Source organism: Somniosus microcephalus, chromosome 4 (assembly GCF_052327205.1).
Source record: "Somniosus microcephalus isolate GS21.2 chromosome 4, FLI_Smic_1.0, whole genome shotgun sequence".
Lineage (NCBI taxonomy): Eukaryota > Metazoa > Chordata > Chondrichthyes > Squaliformes > Somniosidae > Somniosus > Somniosus microcephalus.
Genome location: NC_140990.1, coordinates 243,207,732 through 243,228,883, shown reverse-complemented (window position 1 = coordinate 243,228,883; position 21,152 = coordinate 243,207,732). Strand labels below are relative to the sequence as shown.

General features: G+C 47.1%; 1 protein-coding gene across 1 annotated transcript in view; it reads right to left on the bottom strand.

The window, feature by feature from the left end:
- Positions 1-2,164: 2,164 nt before the first annotated feature.
- The window catches only part of pde11a (phosphodiesterase 11a), a 544,209-nt gene continuing 525,221 nt past the window's right edge, over positions 2,165-21,152 (bottom strand). Inside the window, exon 20 of the mRNA XM_085986089.1 lies at positions 2,165-4,035. Within this exon, the coding sequence (XP_085842215.1) occupies positions 3,892-4,035 (144 nt within the window). The 3' untranslated portion in view covers positions 2,165-3,891. The remainder of the gene's footprint in view (positions 4,036-21,152) is intronic.

Sequence of the window (21,152 nt, the reverse complement as noted above, 5' to 3'; positions counted from 1 at the left end):
GGATGTTTGTATTCTAGTAAGAAGAAAACATGCGGACTTCTACAAGCAATTGGTGGTAATTTAATTGCTGTGTTGGAGAGAATCGTTCTTTGGATGCCATAGTTCTTTCAGGCTTTCATTCAATTAGTTTGTAAAAGTCAAATAAATTTTTCATGAAGTTAATTGAAACTGTTGAAAGTGACTACAAACCACTGCTGCAAGACAATGGCTACATTTAAGTCTGAATCAGGCACAGCGAGAGCCAACATTTCATTTGGTGAATTCTAAGGTTTGTGCTACCAGTGGATGTAACTGTATGAATAACATCACAAAAGGTTTTGTTGAAAAGCTTAAAAAATTGTTAAATTGAAGTGAACACCAGGAATATTCAAGCACTGTTCCACAGCAACCAGAACTTGCATATAAACTAAAGGTTTCTTTATAAACTTAGTCTCTTTATAAACTAGGATTCAAAAAGGGTCTGCTCAATACTTCCATACTCTTAATACCTGATGGTGGGTGGACTGTTGGAGAAGATAGATGTTTCCGCTTCAGGAGCGGGTGGGTGGGGGTTGGTAAATCTCAGTGCGGTTCACTCTGGCCATTCTAATTTACCTATGGCAGCTGCTTACAGAGTAGCATAAGGTTGAGGCCTGGCCCTCTTTCGGCGTGAGAAATAAAGCTTTAAAAAAAATTAAAGTGGGTGAAAAATATGTTTCTGTTGCAGCTTAGATTATCGTCTTTATTTAAAAACTTTTTAGAACCAACTGTTCCAATTGGAATGCAAATAAGATTTGTGATGTGATAGCCTGAAGGAAAAAATTATGGAAAATAATTTTTCCTCAGTGAAAAAGAGGATCAATTCCTTCATGCAACAACACACTCAAATATTTATAGGAACATTTATGCCATGTTTCAATAATTCAAATGTTAGTGTTTTTCCCTAGACAAAAAGATCAAGGTGCACTTATATTAAAGGGAAAAAGCCAAAAGATCAAAATATTTCTTCTTCCCCATACTGAAAACATTGTGTTGCAGATGCAAAATGTGAATGCTGCTCTTTGTGACACTTTCTCTCTCCAGCAGGAGCCAGTATTGTAACAGTTTCTCCAGCTTTCATGCTGGAAAGAGCATGGAGACCATATAAGCAGCAAAGTAACAAGAAATCACAAATCTATTGTGATCCCTATCTCATAACAGTGCAGACTTTTGGATGATGAATTGGTTAAATCCATTGCTTTGCTTAGGATTGTTTTCCTGGTGGTGTGCTTGCCTTGAAACTGAGAGAACCATTATTTCAAAACCTACCAATCAATCAGAGACTGAGACTGGCTCATAACAGACAGAAAATTCAATAAAATGGGAATTAATTTACAAATAAGTGTAACTGGGGTAAAATAATGGAAAAAAAACACTTTCTTTTGGTTTAGATTTCAATATGACCTTTTTTTTTTATAAAAGACAGAATTGGAGAATTGTAACAATAATCATTTCATCACTGACAATAAGAGTTTTGCAAATGTCCTAATTTGTACCATCATATACTTGTAAATTCTCATGGATTCTACAGATCTGGGGATGTAACTTCTCGAGTTGAGCTGTTCTTTGTATTTTTCAATCGTTGCCCTCTTATTGCACCAGTGATAAATATCATCAGGAACAAAATTAATCAAAACCAATAAACGGGGTTAGAAACAGAATTAAAATTAAATCAGATGAGATTAAAATAATGGCCTAGAAATTCACTAGCCTTAGCGCCGCTTTTGAGGCGCTAGGGGGACTAGCGCCAGAGTTATGGCCAGTTTAAAAATTCCCTGGGGCCCTAAATCGGCGTTGCACCGGTAGCGCTGCGCCGGCACCGATGACGTCATCGGTGTGCGCAGCGTCCCGGTTGCCGTGGTAACCCGCCCGAACTCCGAAATTGAGTTGCGGCCGCCTCGCCCGTGGCAGCCGCAAGCAACGTTCTGGCAGAGGTGCCTTACTCCAGTTTGCGCCGGCGCATTAAAGGCCCCGCGGCGGCCGGCCACTTTCCCGCCGGCCGCCTGCCCGCAGCTCCCTCCCCGGACTTCTCCCCCACCCCCCCGGAACAGATGCAAGCCCGGCACTTGTTCGAGGTGCCGGGCTCATTTTTAAGCTGATTTGCGCGGGCCGCGGCCGGGTGTAGGCAGCTCCTCCTTAACGGGAGGAGGAGGCCTGCACGCCCCCAGCCTGCCGCACCGCATCGGGTGCCGCAGCGCCGGAATTGCGGCGCGAAACGGCAGTTAGCGCCGATGTACCGCCGCAAAGACCCTTCAGTAGTGCCGGCAGCCGTTTGGGCGCGGCGCCACTGAATTTTTGGCGCGCGCAGGGGACTTAGCGCCGGCACTAACTTCCGGCGCTAAAGCCCTGGCTAAGCCAAAACCCAATTTCTAGGCCATTACCTCAAAGGTTAAAACTGTTTGAAGACAGAAATGTGGAAATGAGGGCTATGTGGGAAAGGGTTAAAATACATTTTCACATTGAATTCAGATATGCTGGGCTAGGTGAGGTGTCTAGTAATGGATGGATACTATAAAGAATGGCTTCCTGTTTTGAACTTCTACAATCAGCAGACTATGGGAACAAATTGAGAGTCACTACATAGAATGTCATTATAGATGTTAGCTGATGAAAATTGGATTGTGTTCAAGAAGAGTGGTAAACAATTCAAGTACTGGTAAAAGGAATCTGATTGACATCTATCACTTCCCACGATGGGAAGTGTGGAAAGGTAGCAGCTTCAAAAATAGATTTGCAACAAAACAAATAGGTAGTGTGGGGATGGGAGAGAAATAATGTGTTCATACACCAAAACAAATAATCAGTGATGATCTACACACAAAAAATAGGGTTTAGCAATCTTCCTCCAAATGTTTTCCACAATTTACAGATGCAGAGGTGAAATGCATGCAGAATTCTTAAAATCAAGCATGGAGACCTTCAATGATAAGCAGCCAGTTCAATTTCTAGGCCTGGTAGTGTCCCCTCTGACCTTTCAACTGTGAGGAAAGTCATACAGAGCTGAAGATTCTTTTTTCTTTAGTTAGAATTTTTCATGCCGACGAAATCCCATGCCACCCTTAGCCGTGTTCATTGTACGGCCTTGATTTGATTTGCTTCATCGTGCATTCTGTTTAACATACAACTTCAACCACCTCTGGCTTAAAAAGCGATCTTACTTACTGCAAAAAGCAAAGCTCTGCTCTCGCCTTCTCTATAGTAAGCACTGCTTCAGTCCTAACCACCACAGCCCCACCTGCCAATGGCTGCTTGTAAAAGGGTTTTGCCTCTATACGTCTATCAATCACATTTTCTTCAATACAGAGAACTGATTCCTAGGCATCCTCACATAGAGAAGAGTTAAGTAGAAAAGTGTTTAAGTACCTGAAAAATAGAAAATAAACAAACTACAAGAACATTCCAGCATTAGAGGGAGAGCATAGAAGCAGGCAATAACTGGCTCATAACATAGATCTGGCAGATGCAGAGTAACAAAGGATGCACAGAATACTCCAGTTCTCTATCCTGATGTTTAAATAATAGATGTTCATTAAACCTGCTCATAATGTTCATACATTTTCTGCAGAAGACAGCAAGCCCTTAGCAATTGGTAGCACCGGATGAAGCTGCATTACCTGTGCACTGCTAAAGGAACTCTGTGTACTTCTTGGCAGCTTTTTAGACACAAGCATACAACAGGATAGTTGTATTGCACTCCTTATTTTGTTTTCTCTCTCAATTGTGAGTAGAGGGATTCTGCATTGTGCAGTAACTCACTGGGGATTTCAGCACCACCAAACACCCTTGCAAAGCACAGCTGAAAAATGTATTTATCCAGTTGAATTATAGCCACGTCAAGCTGATTGCCCATCCTCGCAGATGATGCTTGGGGTTTTAACTGATGTTTTGCACGGACATGCTGCAGCTAGAATTGTCTCTGCTCCCTTGTCTTTTTCGGTGTAGCTCCTCCCACTTGCACCTGTTCCTTGTAATCCCATTTAGCATTGGCTTCAGCTTTGGATTGACCTTCACCAGAGCCTGAGAATTATTTAAGAAAAGGAAATAAATTATCCTCGTTAAGAACGTCACCACATTGAGAATCAGCATGACTAATTTTAATGGAAAACAAAGTGTCTGTCCTCAATTATATGTTTCTCAGTTCCTCCTTTTTCTTGAATTTTATAAAATTTGCAAGAAAAGTAGCTTTAATAATTTAGTCTGTTTAAAGTTGTGACGCAGGGCAGGCCTAATCAGATGCATAATTATGGTATACTATCTCCTAACTACACAATAAACTAGTTTAACACTCATTAGAATGCCCTATGCATCACAGGAAATTGTTCTACTAATTCAAGAATGTGACGAATGATTTTGGATTCAACAAAAATTCTAGTTGATGGAAAATAATTCATGACTGTACAATGTTCGAGTCTCGCTGGCATGCATAATCACTCAATATGCACTTTCACAGTTTGTGATGCAATCAGAAATCAGCTCCAGCATTGTAAATCCTTTCACGAGATCCATTATTCTATCCGTGAAATGAGGACTGTAATACAGTTCAAAATAGGTCTGCACTACACTTTCAGTAAATGTTCAATCCAACTTTACCGGTCACAGTAAAATTGCTCAAGAGCTGGCAATCTTATCAAACTAGCTACGTTATTCTTAAACTTGTTCTGCTAATGTCAAAATGAGTGTTCTGAAAACACTGGAAATTCTTGTTGTTGACTGTAGTAAGCTAAAGATTGATAGAAGTAATAATCAATGTCAATAAGTTAAAGTAATAATCAATGTCAATAAGTTAAAGTAATAATCAATGTCAATAAGTTAAAGTATTAGAGAAGGTGCTTTGCTTAAAATATAAAGAGTACTCAGCAATTGAAATAAAAGCTGTCTGTAATGTAAGTGCAGGGTTCTCAAAATTCCCGCACTCCCCAAATTGTGGATCAAGGGACCCTGTTTTGGACAAGTTATTAAAACCAGGGTACCCAAAATGGCTTCTATAACCTCGTGACCAAAACCAACAGGATTTTTAAAGCAAGGCTCTGCAAACAGGCAGGCCCGGAGACGAAACTTAAAATGCAGGAATCTGTGAAAAGGACTCTCTGGAGCCAGCCAGACAAAGTAAACACAGAATACGCATTCATTCGACTTGAAATAGATCAAGCCAGAATGGGCCTAGAATCGAGGCCATTAGGTTTCTGCATATTTAATCGGTAACAGCTCACAGTAGCCATCAAGTCAGGATAGGGACAATTAAGCCTTATCCATGCCAAACAACCAGGACATCGGGGCCATTAGACCCGGAGACAACCACTCCACAAGTCGTTAAAATAATCATTTAAACAAGCCCGCCAAAAGTTAAACAATGGACTGACCTGATTTGGCGCGCAGAGAAGGAGTTGAAGAACGGGTATAATTGTAGGCTAATCAGTGGCAATCGCTCTGTTGGCTCTTGACTCTGACCTCTTGCCTGTGGCCTTGGCCTGCTGCCTCTCGTACTCGCGCCCTGGCCTCGTGGCGGGCTCTCTTCTCACTCCCCACGCTGCTCAACAACCAAGGACGCCCATTACACCGGGACCAAACGTGGGAGGAGAACGAGACCCGAATTTAAAACCACACAGGACACACAGGCAGACGAGACGAGACGAAGAAGAAGGTAAACCGGTAAAGGCAGAGAAGGGCAGCGGAAAGACGCATTTGGGGACCAACGCCCAGTTATAAGCTGGTGTTTGGTGAATAAGATTGACGTATAGTGTAACCCCAATTTAAGAATAGGCTGGCATTCGAAGGATGGGTAGAAGAATCGAGACATACAGCCTAGTTATAATCTGGCGTTTGTCACATGTTAGCCCAGTTAAAGAATAAACTGGCGTTCGAAGCATGGATAGTAAAATTATCTAGATGATAAAGACCGCCAAGCGACCCCCGACCGTAACATTACTGCCAACGACCGCCCGAGGGAAAAGAAGAAGAAAACCCATCGTGACGAGACGACGATGGTAGCTAAGGAAAAGGAGGGTGCTTCGCATCAACAACTTCAGTGCCGCGCCCTGAGACCATGTGGTGACGGGATACCCTAAAGGACAGCAAGAGCGGACCTCAAAATCAGCCCAATTAAAGCAACAGGTTTTGGATTGGTGAGCATGAATTCCTGGCCCCTCATAGCTTAATCTAGTTAGGTATAGGGGGGTGGGATAAGGATAAGGGGATTGTTAATGTAGTTGTTTTCCCGCGATGTGCCATGTGTTCCCCATTCCCATATAAGTGTAATTATTGTTTATGCCTGTATTTTCATACCAGTAATTTTCATAAGATTGTTGTATTCTGCTTATAATAAAATTTTGGTTTTCTTACACCAAACCACTTGTCTACTCCATTTTCTGTATTGCCGCCTGTACCTAAGTCCGATGTCTGGAACCCAGGGGTGTGGGAGCGATTCAAACAGCTCAAAGGACAGTCAGAGGGGAAGCTGACTGGGCACACACGGCACCCCCTACAGAAATGGCGACCGCGGCAGGACTCTGGCAACAAGGGTGCGATACAGTAGACAATGGTTCGGATGAGCAAACCATGATGGAGGAAGGGATTTCTGATTATGTGTTTAGCAAGGTGAATATCACAAAGAAGTGGATCACCACTCTATTAAAGGCTGGGCGTCTGGTAGATGCAGCAGCTAAGTGGACAGAGGGAAGGGAACACAAGAAGTCCTTAGTGAAGGCAGTCTGGCTGATGTGTTTCAAAAAGCAGGTTCAGCTTCTGGACAGGCTCGTTGCAGCACAGGCAGCCGAGTTAAAGGATTCAGCCCTGGAGATCCATCACAAGGCTCTAGCAGGGGAGAAGTTACTGGTAGCATTGCGGGCCCTGAATCAGGAAAGGATGCATTTAATGGGAGAACATAAGGCTAAGTTGGAATACCTACGGTGCCAAGTCACCGAAGCCAAGGGTAATGAGTTGAGGTTGCGGGAAAAGAATGTCCGCCTGGCAAGGCAAGTTAGGGAACAGGAGGAGAAAGTAAAGGAGGTAAAGGCAGCTTACAAGTTAGCGAGCGAACAGGGGTTTGAAGAGGCAGATCACAGCCCCTGCAAGGAGCAGATAGAAAATCTGAGCCTGGCCCTGAGGAAGGCAAAAGGCATGGTGTGCCTCATAAGCCCGAAGGCAGGTCAGGCGGATTTTATGGGGAACGAGGGGAGGACAGTTCAAACATCACTGGTAGTGCCCAGGGACGACCCAGTTGAGGAATAGGAGGTCTCACGACCACCACCTGTAGCGCCAGGTTTCAGCGAGGTCTAGCAGCAAGGGGGGGTGGAGTCAGAGGTGGGAGCGGAGGTGGAGCAGCCCCCACCAGAGAGGCCGGAGCCGGGACCGATGTGCCCAGCCCGGCATCGGAGGTTCGGCCCACCCGTCAATAGCGACGATGAGGGACCCCTCCAAAACCAGTTCGTATTACCCTATGGCACCCAACAGCTTAGGGCTATGGTGAGCCATATCCCAAAGCTCTCCAAAAAAGGGGACCCCTCGATCCACTACAGGGGAGTAGAGCAGGCAGCCAGCATCAACGACTGCGATGGCGCTGAGCAGGCCAAAATGCTGCTATTCTCCCTGGAGAGTAGGCTCCTCCAATCCCTCTCTGACGAGTGTAAGAAGGGGCAGTGCAGGTATGAGGAGCTCAGGGACGAAGTTCTGGAGGCCATGGAGATGAATGAGGGAAGTCCTTTCTCCCGTGTGGAGAAGACGGTCCAGCTCACAGGGGAAACCCCGCAGGCTTTCGCAGACAGGTTATGGCCGGTGTACCGGAGTGCCTGTCCGGGGACACCTAACCGGGCGTTCCTGAACGGGGATCCACTGGCCCATTGGCTCCGTTGCCTGGTGGCAAACAGCTTGCCACAGGTCCGGGCCAAGGCGGAAGTCTGGTTCGACCCCAAGAATTCCCAGACCACCGAGCTCACGGTGATCAGACAGTTGACCCTAGCCTATAAGAACGGTAGGGGAACCGATGCACACCCACCCAAGGGGAAGGTGCATGAGGTAAAACCCGGACAGGGTAGGAAAGAGTGGCATCAGGAAGGGAATAACCCCCCCCCAACACAAAGACGAATTGTTACGGGTGTGGGAAGGACGGTCACTGGCGGAAGGAGTGCAAAAACCCTTGGAAAGACAACAAGGGAAAGAATTCCACAGCCCCAGCCCAAAAGGCAGAGGCAGGAATCCCTCCCGCCGCGGTCGAGTCATTTTTGGACACCATGAGGTCCTTATTGACTGGCCACGGGCGAGTAGCCGCCGCTACCGTTGCTCTGATCCCATCAGCCCCATCCAACCCACAGCCCTGACTAGAGCCAGCGCAGCCTGTTTACCTGTGTTCCCTTCGGTACGATGAATGGAAGAGACCCCTTGTGGAGATGGAGGTAGAAAAGGTGAAGGGGACCTATCTGTTGGATATGGGGGCAATCTTGCACCGTGGTCCATTCAGCTAACCCCACCACCTCGCCTCTATCTAACGGGGTCCCATACAGTCTGTTGGGATTCACAGGCAAAGAACAGGCCGGCTCGTTTTCCATCCCGCTCGCCATTCGTTTAGGACCTGTGTCCTAATGAAATGGGAAGTGGAGGGTGGAAGAGGGGGTCCTGGGAGCCGACTTTATTGCAGGCCACGGGATCCTGGTCGATTTAAGAAATCATTGGCTATGGCGGGCAAGTACAGGAAAGGACAGCGAGGTAGTAGTAATCCCAGGAAAAGAAGGGAAGGGGACCCTGTTCACCATGAAGCCCAAAGAGGGTTATAACCTCGAGCTCATGGTCAGTAACACCCCACAGGAGTTCCAGGCATTTGTGCAGGCCCACCTAGCCGCATTTGCCACACACAAACACGACTGCGGGAGGGTCAACGGGTTTGAGGTCAGCGTAGACGGGAACCTCATGGCCCGACCACAGAAACAGTATAACTTCCCCAGGGAAGCGGAGCCAGACATGGAAGCAGTCATGTCCTCTTTAGTACAGCAGGGAGTTCTGAGACCGATAGCCACCCACGTAAACTCTCCACTGTGGCCGGTTAGAAAGCCGGACAATTCCTGGAGGGCCATGGTGGACTATTGGGTGCTCAATAGTAACATCCCAGCCTGTGCACCCAAGGTAGCAGCGGTTGCCGACCTGATAGGAAGTATCCCAGCATCCGCGACCACTTTCACGGTGCTGGATATTTCTAATGGGTTTTGGTCCATCCCTTTAAGGAGGGAGGATCAGTACAAGTTTGCCTTTACGTTTAAAGGGCAACAGTACACGTGGAGCTGCTTGCCTCAGGGCTTCCACAACAGCCCCAGCATTTTCCATCAGTGCATGGCAAACAGTTTAAAGGATTTCAGACAGCCCAGATAGTTGGTACAATATGTGGATGACCTGCTTCTCTTCACCGATTTGAGAGAGGAGCATGGCCCACTATTGGCCGAACTGCTGGAGCTGCTTGGGCAAAAGGGTTTTAAAGTAAACCCCAAGAAAGCGCAGATCGGCCAGCAGGAGGTGAAATTCCTGGGCCTGACCGTACGCACTGGAGAAAGGGCCATAGATAAGGCTAGGAGAGAAGCGGTACAAGAGTTACCAGTCCCCAACACAGTCACAGGTGTGAGGTCGTTTCTAGGGCTAACCGGGTACTGCAGAGACTTTATGGAAGACTATGCAGCCACAGCAGCCCCTCTGCTCCGACTCCTACACAAGGGAGTGGAGTGGGCTTGGGATGAGGGTTGCCAGGCAGCGTTTGTCAGGCTCAAGAAGGACTTGCAGACCGCACCAGCTCTAGGGGCCATAGATGGGGGAAAAAGAGTTTTTCCTGGAGGTAGCAGACAGCGGGAACAGCCTGAGTGCTGTGTTGCTCCAAGAGTGGCATGGCAGGCTGAGGCCGGTGGTCTACTCCTCCAGCATACTCACGGATGTGGAGAGGAGCTACTCCAACTGTGAGAGGCACCTTTTGGCCACACATTGGGCTGTGAAAAGTTCGCTGATCTTCACAGGCACCTCTCCTGTGATAAATCCATGTAGTGAGACAAGGACTCGAAGAGGCCAGATATTAGAATTAGTCCAGGTACTTTATTAACAACTGAGTAGCAACCATACAATCCTGCATCCTGGCATTCCACCTTTGCTGAACTTGACAGGAAGCAAAACCTCTGACCTTAACAGGAAGTAAACCTCTGACCTTAGCAGCAGCATTGGCTACAGCACCACCTGGTGGATAACTTTAGTCATAACATCCCAGATTACTATATCCCTCCTCCCTTAAGATTTCAGTATGAATTTCTTAACAAACAACCATTCCTGAGGGTCACATAAGGAGTCTCCATTCATCATGTTCCATACTTGACGAATCTAACAGTTCAGTATCAATCTCTCTGGTGGCTTGTGAGTCCTTTGTGAACGTCTAACAGTAAAGTCCCTGCTTGTTTGTGGTGAAGCCACCAGCTGCTTCTGAGCAGTGCTCAGAGTATCTGACTCTGCAACGATGGTTTCCGCTTGACGAATAGGTTCCTGTGGAATTGGCTCTGTCCCTGGCGGTGGCACCACAGATGCACTTGGATAACTGGGGGCAACCCTGTCTTCAGTCATTGCATCTGGAACCTTCATTTCAATTTCCCCTTGTCTGGTAAGTATCTGATCTACATGTCTGCGTACTACCCTACTGTGGTGTATGTGCCTTTAAGAGCCCCCTGTGTACTGTAATGCCAGTAATGGCCACTCGGGCTATATAAGCCTGTATAGTGTCTTGTATCTGTTAGTTCACCTCCAGACTTTGTTCAGTAAACACCTGTGAGACCAACTCCTGCATTCCATGTCTCCATTAACACACGGATACAACAGTGGCGACGAATTAGAAACGGACTTACCTGCAATTCGGCAGCACCTCAAGGAGATCGATTCCTCAGACGAAAGTCGAAGAAAAACAAGAAAGAAAAAAAAAACTGTGGTTTCACCAGCTAGCCGAGCTGGTGGCAGGTACTGCAATAATCCTTCCTGGGCGGCGGGCTGGGGCTCCATCGGCTGGCTCTGCAGCGGGGCCGAGCAGCGAAGGTGGAGGCAAACAGAGACAGAGGATGGAGCACTCGGGAGATGGCCGGCGCTGCAAAGCAGGTCGGCGTTCAGACCAAGCAGAGGGAGGGAAAAGTCCCAGAGAGTCCGGCGGGAACGAGTCTCCACCTATTAAAAATACCTATGTAAATAAAAACCACGGAGAACAGCGTTGTCAGCAGCGGCAGCGGCGGGAAAGCGCGGGAGGCGCCATTTTTTTTCTGCGGGGAAGAAAGGAAAGCGCGGGAGGCGCCAATTTTTTTTCAGGATGCCTAAGACTGGCAATATTACTGCTTTCGATAGCGATATAGAGGATTGGACCACATATGTGGAAAGAGTGGAGGTATATTGCACAGCAAATGAAATAGAGGATGATAAAAAGGCATCAGTACTTCTAAATCTAATGGGCGCAAGGACATACGGGCTGTTACGAAACTTAATCACTCCAGCCAAACCGAAGGACAAGAATTTTAAGGAGATTGTTGATACCCTACAGGAGCACTTAAACCCAACACCGCTGCTGATAGCGGAACGATTCAAATTCTTCAGGAGGAATCAGCACAAGAATGAAAGTAACGCTGATTACCTCACCGAATTAAGGAAGCTGTCAAAGCACTGCCAATTCGGGGCAGGACTGGCAGATTCTCTTCGAGACAAATTCGTCTGCGGTCTCCTAAGTGAAGGAACACAGAAAAGGCTACTTTCTGAGAAAGATTTGACACTGGACAAGCTTTCAGTGTGGCTGTATCATACGAAGCAGCCGCAAGAGGAGCTGCAGAGATACAGCAAAAGCCACAGGACTTCAGCACCCATGAAATGACACAGTGTTTCGAGACATGTTATCGCTGCAGCAGATCCACCCATGACCAGAAGGACTGCTGGTTCAAGGACAAAGCATGCAGGCAATGCGGAAAGATTGGACACATTGCATGTGTATGCCGATCTGGAAACAAAAAATCCACGGACAGGAAAAAAAATAAGGAAAAGTACAGAAAGGTACAAATGATGACAGACAGTAGCTCCGAACACCAGAAGAGCGATAGCGACTCCGGAAACAAGACACTAAGCTGTCTCAAATTACATAATGTAATTGCCAAAGAAGATTACCAGACCATTTGGGTTACCCTCACGATAGCGGGGTCCCCAGTTAAAATGGAGCTAGATACAGGATCAGCTCTGACCGTCATAAGTCGACGGGATTACGAGCGGCTATTTCCGCATATACCTTTGAAAGACACATCCATTATCTTGAAAACATATACGGGGCAGAATGTATACTCCAAAGGGAAAATAAGGGTGCCTGTTGTATACAGCGGCAAGGAAATACAGAAGTTGTATTTATACGTTCTGCAAGATGGTGGTCCACCGCTGTTGGGACGTGAATGGATCAGGAAGATACGTTTAGACTGGCACTCCATTCAGGCACTGACGGTGACCAGTAAGAAAAAAAATGATGATGACGTCATACCTGAACGATTGAAAGACATCTTGGCCAACGCCAAGGAAGTGTTTCAACAGGAACTAGGAACCTTGAAAGGCGTCACCGCTTCAATAAAAGTGGAAGATGCGGCAATTCCCAAATTTTTTAAGACAAGGCCGGTGCCATACACAATTCGTCCAGCAGTCGAGGCAGAGCTGGAGAATTTAGAAAAGGCAGGCGTATTATCCAAGATAGATTGGAGCGAGTGGGCAACACCCATCGTCCCGGTCATGAAGAAAACGTTGAATAATGATAAATCTGAAGAACAGAGAAAAATTCGCATCTGTGGGGACTTCAAGGTGACTGTAAACCCGGTCCTTCACATGGTACAGTATCCTCTTCCAAGGATAGAAGATATTTTCGCCTCACTATCCGGAGGGAAACGTTTCACCAAAATTGACTTGGCACAGACATATCTACAGATGGAGGTTGAAGAGGCCTCTAAAAAGTATCTCACGATAAATACACACAAAGGCCTGTACCAGTACAATCGACTGGTTTTCGGAGTAGCATCAGCTCCAGCTATCTGGCAAAGAGCTATGGAGCAAGTCCTCCAAGGGATTCGGGGGACTCAATGCTACCGAGACGACATCCTTGTAACAGGAGAAAACGACAATGAGCACCGTGCCAATTTGGAGCAGGTGCTCACTAGGCTGAGAGAATGGGGCCTACGAGCAAATCGCCCCAAGTGTGAATTTTTCCAGAAACAAATATCATATTGTGGCCACATAATTAACGAGGAAGGGTTGCATAAGTCACCTGAAAAAATTGAAGCGGTCATAAAAGCCCCAGCACCTGAAAATGTCTCACAATTAAGGTCGTTCCTGGGATTGATAAATTACTATCATAAATTTTTACCGAACTTGTCAATTCTTCTGCACCCTCTTAACGAACTGCTACAAACGGGAGTAATTTGGAAATGGAGCGAAGACTGTAAACGTGCCTTCCATAAATGCAAAGGCTTGATCACGTCCAAGGAAGTTGTGGCTCATTACAACCCATCACTGCCAATCAGACTGGCGTGCGATGCATCCCCTTACGGCGTAGGAGCGGTATTATCGCATAGATTCCCTGATGGCTCGGAGCGGCCGATAGCTTTTGCGTCACGCTCATTGAACTCAGCTGAGCGTAACTATGCCCAGATCGACAGGGAAGCACTCAGCCTGGTATGGGGAGTGAAGAAATTCAACCATTACCTACACGGACATTACCTTGTTGACTGACCATCAACCCCTCGTCTCCATATTCAACCCTAAAAAGGGTGTTCCCATTATGTCAGCGCAAAGGCTACAGAGGTGGTCCCTTTTCCTAGGGGCACACCAATATGACATAGAATACAAAGGATCAAAACAGCATGGGAATGCTGACGGTTTATCGCGCCTACCGTTGCCAACGGTAGAAGAAGCACCTACAGTGGACCCAGTGGAGATGTTCCACTCAACCATAGTGGAATGTCTACCAGTAACAAATTCTGCCATTGAAAAGGAAACGAGAAATGACCCGACTCTCTCATGAGTCTACGATTTAACGGTGAAAGGATGGCCAGCACATGGCGAACCACTGTTGCCAGCATTCTCGCAAAGAAGAGAACAGCTGTCAGTGTGCCGAGGAACCTTGATGTGTGGATCCAGAGTGGTGATTCCACCCAAACTCCAGGATAAAGTGCTAAAGGAGCTTCACGAGGGGCATCTGGGTGGAGTGAAAATGAAGAACCTAGCCAGAGCGTTTGTGTGGTGGCCAGGTATCGATGGAGACATCTAAGAAATGACCAAGAGCTGCCTAGGATGCCAGAAGGGCCAAAATGCCCCACCACAAGCCCCTCTACATCCATGGGAGTGGCCCTCATCTGCATGGCAAAGGGTACACATCGACTTTGCTGGTCCATTTATGGACTCAATGTTCTTAATCGCGGTTGATGCACACTCCAAGTGGCCGGAGGTAATAAAGATGTCCTCCACCACCACGGAAAAAACCATCACAGTATTTAGGACCATATTTGCCAGGAATGGGCTGCCTGAATAGATCTGTTCTGATAATGGACCGCAATTTGTGTCCGAAGAATTCAGGAAGTTCTTAAAAAGCAATGGGGTTAAGCACTACACGTCCGCCCCATACCATCCCGCCACCAATGGATTAGCTGAAAGGTTTGTCCAGACCTTCAAGAAGGCCATAAAGGCCATGGGTAATGAAGACATAAATCTACAGCATAAGGTAGATAACTTCTTGTTTGCATACAGGAATGCAACACATGTGGTTACAAACCAAACTCCCACCATGATGTTCTTCAATAGAAGCCTAAGATGCCGGCTGGATTTGATCAAGCCAAACATCAGAAGGGACGTGGAGAACCGGCAATTTCAAGGCATGAATGAAAGGCCAACTAGAACCTTCCAGATAGGTCAACAAGTTTTGCCCAGGACTACCGTACCGAGAAATGGCAGCCTGGAACTATTTGCACACGACTAGGACCGCTGATGTATACCGTGGACATTGGAGAAAGCATAATAAGGCGCCATGCTGACCAGATCATAGAGTCATCCGAAAAGGGACAACCTACACCACAACTCTATACGCCTAATGATGAAGCAGAGGTACCCATAGTATCTACCTCCGATCCGGTGATACTGGAACCAGATGAACCCGACACTGGCATTCAAGCCGAATCGACCTTGCCAAAAGAACCTACTACACCACCAAAAACTACTACACCACCGAGGCGTTATCCGGACCGAGTCAGGAAGCCTCCAGAGAGACTGACTTATAATTGATTAACTGCAGCAAATGTGTAGATTATTGTTCTTGTAACATGTTAATTAATGATTACTTAAAATGTTATGTACTGGTTGTCTAAAAGGGGAGGAATTGTGCTTTATGTGCCTTTAAGAGCCCCCTGTGTACTGTAATGCCGGTAATGGCCACTCGGGCTATATAAGCCTGTATAGTGTCTTGTATCTGTTAGTTCACCTCCAGACTTTGTTCAGTAAACACCTGTGAAACCAACTCCTGCATTCCGTATCTCCATTAACACACGGATACAACACCTACCATTTCCCAACATGACCTTGTATGATACTGGACCTGTCATTGAGTCTATGAAGCCAGGAATCCACTTTGGTCCATAACTGAAATGCCTGGTAAGGACCGCATCTCCTTCTCCAAAACTTCGGCTCTTTGTTCTTTTGTCATGGTTCTCTTTTTGTTTGTTTTGTCTTGGTTCTCTTTTTGTTTGTTTTGTCTGTTTTCCATTTTCCTTTTTAGGTCTGGGTGGACAAGGTCAAGAGTGGAGCGTAGTCTACGACCTAATAACATCTCAGCAGGAGAGAGTCCTGTGGTGGATTGAGGTGTTATTCTGTAGCTGAACAGAACCCGTGACACTTTGGCTGCTAAACTCCCTTCTGCACTTTTTTTCATCATCTCCTTAAATGTTTGTATGGCTCTCTCCGCAAGTCCATTCGAGGACGGATGATATGGAGCCGAGGTCACCTGCACTATGCCATTTTTTCTCAAGAACTCTTTTGTCTCTGTACTCACAAAACAAGTGGCATTGTCACTCACCACGATCTCCGGTAGCCCTTGATTACTGAAGCTCCGATGCAGGCAGTCTATAGTATCAGTGGCGGAAGCAGAATTTACAGGATAAACATCCATCCATTTGGAATGTGCATCAATGATTATGAGGAACATCTTCCCCATGAATGGACCCGCATAATCTAAGTGCAATCTTCTCCATGGTTTATCCGGCCACTCCCAGGGGTGGAGAGGAGCCGCTGCTGGTGCCTTCCGGTGTTCCTGACAAGTGCTGCATGTCTTGACTAGATTTTCTGTCTCCTCATCTAGTTTTGGCCACCACAAGTAACTCCTAGCCAAGGCTTTCATATGCGAGACCCCAGGATGACACTGATGTAGTTGCTCTAGGATAGACTGTCGTGCTGGCTGTGGAATAATCACTCGTGCTCCCCACAACACGCAACCATCCTGCACACTCAGCTCTGTTATCCTGACACTGTAGGGTGTGAAGTCAGCCCCTTCCGGATGCTGTGGCCATCCCCTCACCACATATTCTCGAACTCTAGACAGTACTGGATCTTTACCTGTCCATGTTCTTACTTGCTCTGCAGTCACAAGTGCCGTGTCAGTGTCCTCCAACATCAAAACTCTGTCCTCTGGAGCTGCACGGATAGGTGTGCCTGGCAGTGGAAGACGGCTCAAGGCATCTGCGTTCCCATGGTACTTGCCTGCCTTGTAGACGATGACATACTCATATGCCCTCAACGTCACTGCCCACCTCTGGATCTGGGGTGACACCATCTGTGGAACTGCTTTCATTTCATTGAAAAGAGAGAGAAGAGGTTTATGATCGGTGCATATGGTGAACTTCCTGCCATATATATACTTGTGGAACCTCTGTAACCCAAACATTACTGCTAACCCCTCTTTGTCTAACTGGGAATAGTTTTTTTCCACTGGTGTTAGAGTTCGAGACATAAACCCTATTGGTCTTTCAGTTCCATCTTCCATGCAGTGTGAAAGAACTGCCCCTACCCCATAAGGTGAAGCATCACAAGAGAGAATCAAATCAAAATCAATCAAATCAACTTTTATTGTCATTGTTAGTGCACAAGTGCAGTACAACGAAATGTAGGCTTGCGGCTCCCGAGAGTGTACATTTGGATTAAGACATTTAAACATTCAACATACATTTGGCTTGTAGTATATTAACACAAACATAACCATAGTAAAGTGCATTGGCAGATGTGCAGGCTTTAGAGTTTATTTGTGGAGTTCAGCAGGATGACAGCCCTGGGAAAGAAGCTGTTCCTAAATCTGGTCATACGGGTGTGAATGCATCTGTAGCATCTCCCAGATGGCAGGAGGGCGAACAGACTGTGGCTGGGGTGGGTAGGGTCTTTGATGATGGACCGTGACCTCTGTAGACAGCGTTTCTGGTATATGTGCTCTATGGTCGGTAGCCGGGTGCCGGTAATGCGTTGGGAATGATGTCTTTCTCTGCATTGTATTGAACCAGCACATCCGACGACAGCATCAGTTTCTTGGACTGTTCAAATGAAACCCCCTGCTCCTCTCCCCACTGCCACTGTGTCTCCTTCCGCAGTAGTTTGTGAAGAGGTGCTAACACAGTTGACAAGTTTGGTAAAAACCTGTTATAATAGTTCAGCAGTCCCAGGTAAGCTTTTAACTCAGCCACATTTGTAGGAGCAGGGGTGTCCTGCAGTGTTTGTACCTTCTCCTTGAGTGGATGGAGCCCAGTGGCATCCACTCTGTGCCCCAGGAACACTGCCTCATTCCCCAGGAAAGTGCACTTACTCCTCTTGAGCTGGAACCCTGCCCTCTCCAATCTCTGTAGTACCTCTCTCAGAGTGCTCAGATGCTCCTGGTCGGTTCTTCCCATCACCAGAATGTCATCCAGATAGATGGAAACATGTGGAATCCCTTGCAGTACACCTTCGATTGTCCTCTGGAAGATAGCTGGACTAGATGAGACACCAAACGGTAAGCAGTTATATGTAAACAAGCCCTTGTGTGTATTTATGGTGACTTTGTGAATTCCTTTCCTCCAGCCAGGTTTGCAAAGAGATCCTCTGTTTTGGGAATAGGATACTGCTCTAGTTTGGACACCTGATTGACTGTCAATTTATAGTCTCCACAGAGTCTTACCGAATTGTCCGGTTTTAAAACAGGTACTATGGGAGCTGCCCATTCTGAACATTTCACTGGCTCCAGTATGTTCTCTCTCAATAGATGGTCAAGCTCAGCCTCTACCTTTGGCTTCATGGCATAAGGCACAGGTCGTTGTTTAAAAAACCTTGGCGGTGCCTCCTTGTCTACATAAATCTTAGCTGGGGGGCCATTAAATGTGCCAAGTTCCTCCTTGAACACATTCTCATGTTCACTCAACACTTCTTGCAAAGTCAACTGTCTGCCCGCATCTATTTGATGTACTGCTCCCCAGTCTAATTTAAGTTCTTTTATCCAGCCCCGACCTAACAGGTTTGGTCTGGTACCCGATACTATAACTATAGGTAGCTGTTCCACTGTGTCCCTGTGTTGCACAGTTACATTAGCTGTACCTAATGTCGCTACTCGTTCACCTGTATATGTTTTAAGATGTAGGGAGCAAGGCTTTAACTCTGGAACTTTTGCATGGTTCCACAGTTTTGAGTACTCTGCCTTGTTCATTATGGTCACGCCGCACCCTGTATCCACTTCAAAGTTCACCTTAGAGTCATTTACTGTCAGTTGCAATGTGATAGGAGCCACTTTTGGGATGTTCTCTAACATGCTATACATTATGAACATGTCCTCTTCTTCCTCAGCTTCCCCGCTGATGTGGTGTGCTCCATGTTTTTTCACTTCTCTCCCTTGGTTTTGCTGTCCTCCCCCTTTTGGTTTGGATTCCTCCACAGGTGATTTCGCCCGGCAAGCTCGTTTTATGTGTCCTTGATTCCCACACTTGTAGCACTTTTCCTCTAGAAACCGGCATTCACTCGCCAGGTGATCGCCCTTGCATCTATAACATGCCTTCACATGCTCACGTTGTGGTTTCTGACGCATGTTCAACTTGTGCACAACAACCTGACCTGCAACTTGCGTAGCATTAGCCCTGTCTGAACCCTGTATTTCTTTTACATCTCGGTTCGCTGTCTCTATGGCTTGAGCAAGTTCCAATGCTTTTTCATAAGTAAGCCCAGTCTCGGATAATAATCTACGCTGCATTCGGTTGTCCATTATTCCCCAAACTAGCCTATCTCTCAGCATTTCCTTCAAGTTGTTCCCATAATTGCAATCTTGTGCCAATTTACGCAACACCGCGACATAGTCCATTACACTCTCTTCTTTTCTGTTCCTTGAATTAAACTTGAACCGCTGTACAATCTCACTAGGCTTAGGGTTGAAATGTTCTTTGAGCAAGGCCACTAATTCAACAAATGATTTGTTTCCAGGCTTTTCAGGACTGAGCAGGTTCCTCATCAAACTGTAGGTCTGGCTTCCTACTGAACTAAGCAGAATGGCTTTCCTTTTTCCAGCATCATTTATTTCATTTGTTTCGAAAAATTAACCCAACACTTCACAGTATTCCTCCCAAGTTTGTGCTTGAATATCAAAAGCAGAGATCGTTCCTACCATGGCAGCCATGCTTCCGTCCAATTTGCAGCTAACTTTAGCTCGTGAGTTTGTTCTTTAAAAGTCCCGGCAGACTTCACTTTTTCATGCAGGGTCCTTTTTACCTCGTCGCCAAATGTGATAAATCCATGTAGTGAGACAAGGACTCGAAGAGGCCAGATATTAGAATTAGTCCAGGTACTTTATTAACAACTGAGTAGCAACCATACAATCCTGCATCCTGGCATTCCACCTTTGCTGAACTTGACAGGAAACAAAACCTCTGACCTTAACAGGAGGCAAACCTCTGACCTTAGCAGCAGCATTGGCTACAGCACCACCTGGTGGATAACCTTAATCATATCATCCCAGATTACTATATCTCCCATCACCCTCCTCACCCAACACACACCCATCCAGATGCTCCTGGATGGGAGGATCAAGGATGTGACAGTGAGCAGTGCCCGCATTGCTCGTTGGACCCTGCTCCTCTCACAGATGGACCTCAAGGTGAAGGGTCTCTGCGAGCCAAAGCTCGCAGCCAACTTGGGATATCCTGGAACAGCCCACCGGTGTTCCATAGAAGGGGTTTGGGAAGTGGACATAGGTTTACTTGCCGGGATACATCCCACAGGCCGCGAGATCTAATTGGACGACTCCAGCACGCTATCTGCTGGCGAGCAACTCACAGGGTGTGGAGTTTACGACCCAGTGGCAGCCATTGCCCTGGCGATTAAGCTCCCCTGCACCATGAGTGCCCAGCAGGCTGAACTGTCCGCGGTAGTGTACGTCGTTACACACCCCGAAATCTTCCCCACCCCATACACGATTTGCTCGGACAACATGTTTACGTGCAATTCGTGTACGGAGTACCTGGCCATCTGGTCCCGCCGTGGATACACCTCCGCCGACGGCAGACCCCTCACAGTAAAACCCCTGCTGGAAAAGATCCTAGCAGCAGTGGGGGAGGAAGGGGAGATTTTCATCCACAAGGTGAAAGCCCATTCCTCCACAGAACCCCGCAGTCAAGGCAACCAGCAGGCTGACATGCTCGCCAAGGAGGGTGCCCGCACAGGCACTTTATGGGACCCATATGGGTCCAGACCCATGGCGGCAGTCAGAGGTAGGGACGGGACCCAAGGGAGTGCAGGGGTAGCTTTAGCCCCGGACCTTAAGACGGTCCAAGCCCAAGACCCCGTCCTCAAGGCAGTCCTCAGTGCAGTGACTGAGGGAAAAAGGGTAGAGGGTCCGTACGGCACAGCAACCCTCTCCGTGAAAGAGGGCATGCTGTTCCAGGGGGAACAATGGGTTGTGCCGCAGCAACACCGGAGGGAATTCCTTCAACTGGCCCATGAGGGCCCAGGAGCGGGACACCCTGGGCCTGAGACCACCTGGCAACGGGTGGAACAGGCGGGATGGTAGCCAGGACTCAGGGAAGATGTCTGCGAGTTCTGCGCCGGCTGTCTTGTGTGCGCTGCTAATAACCCTGAACCCCACA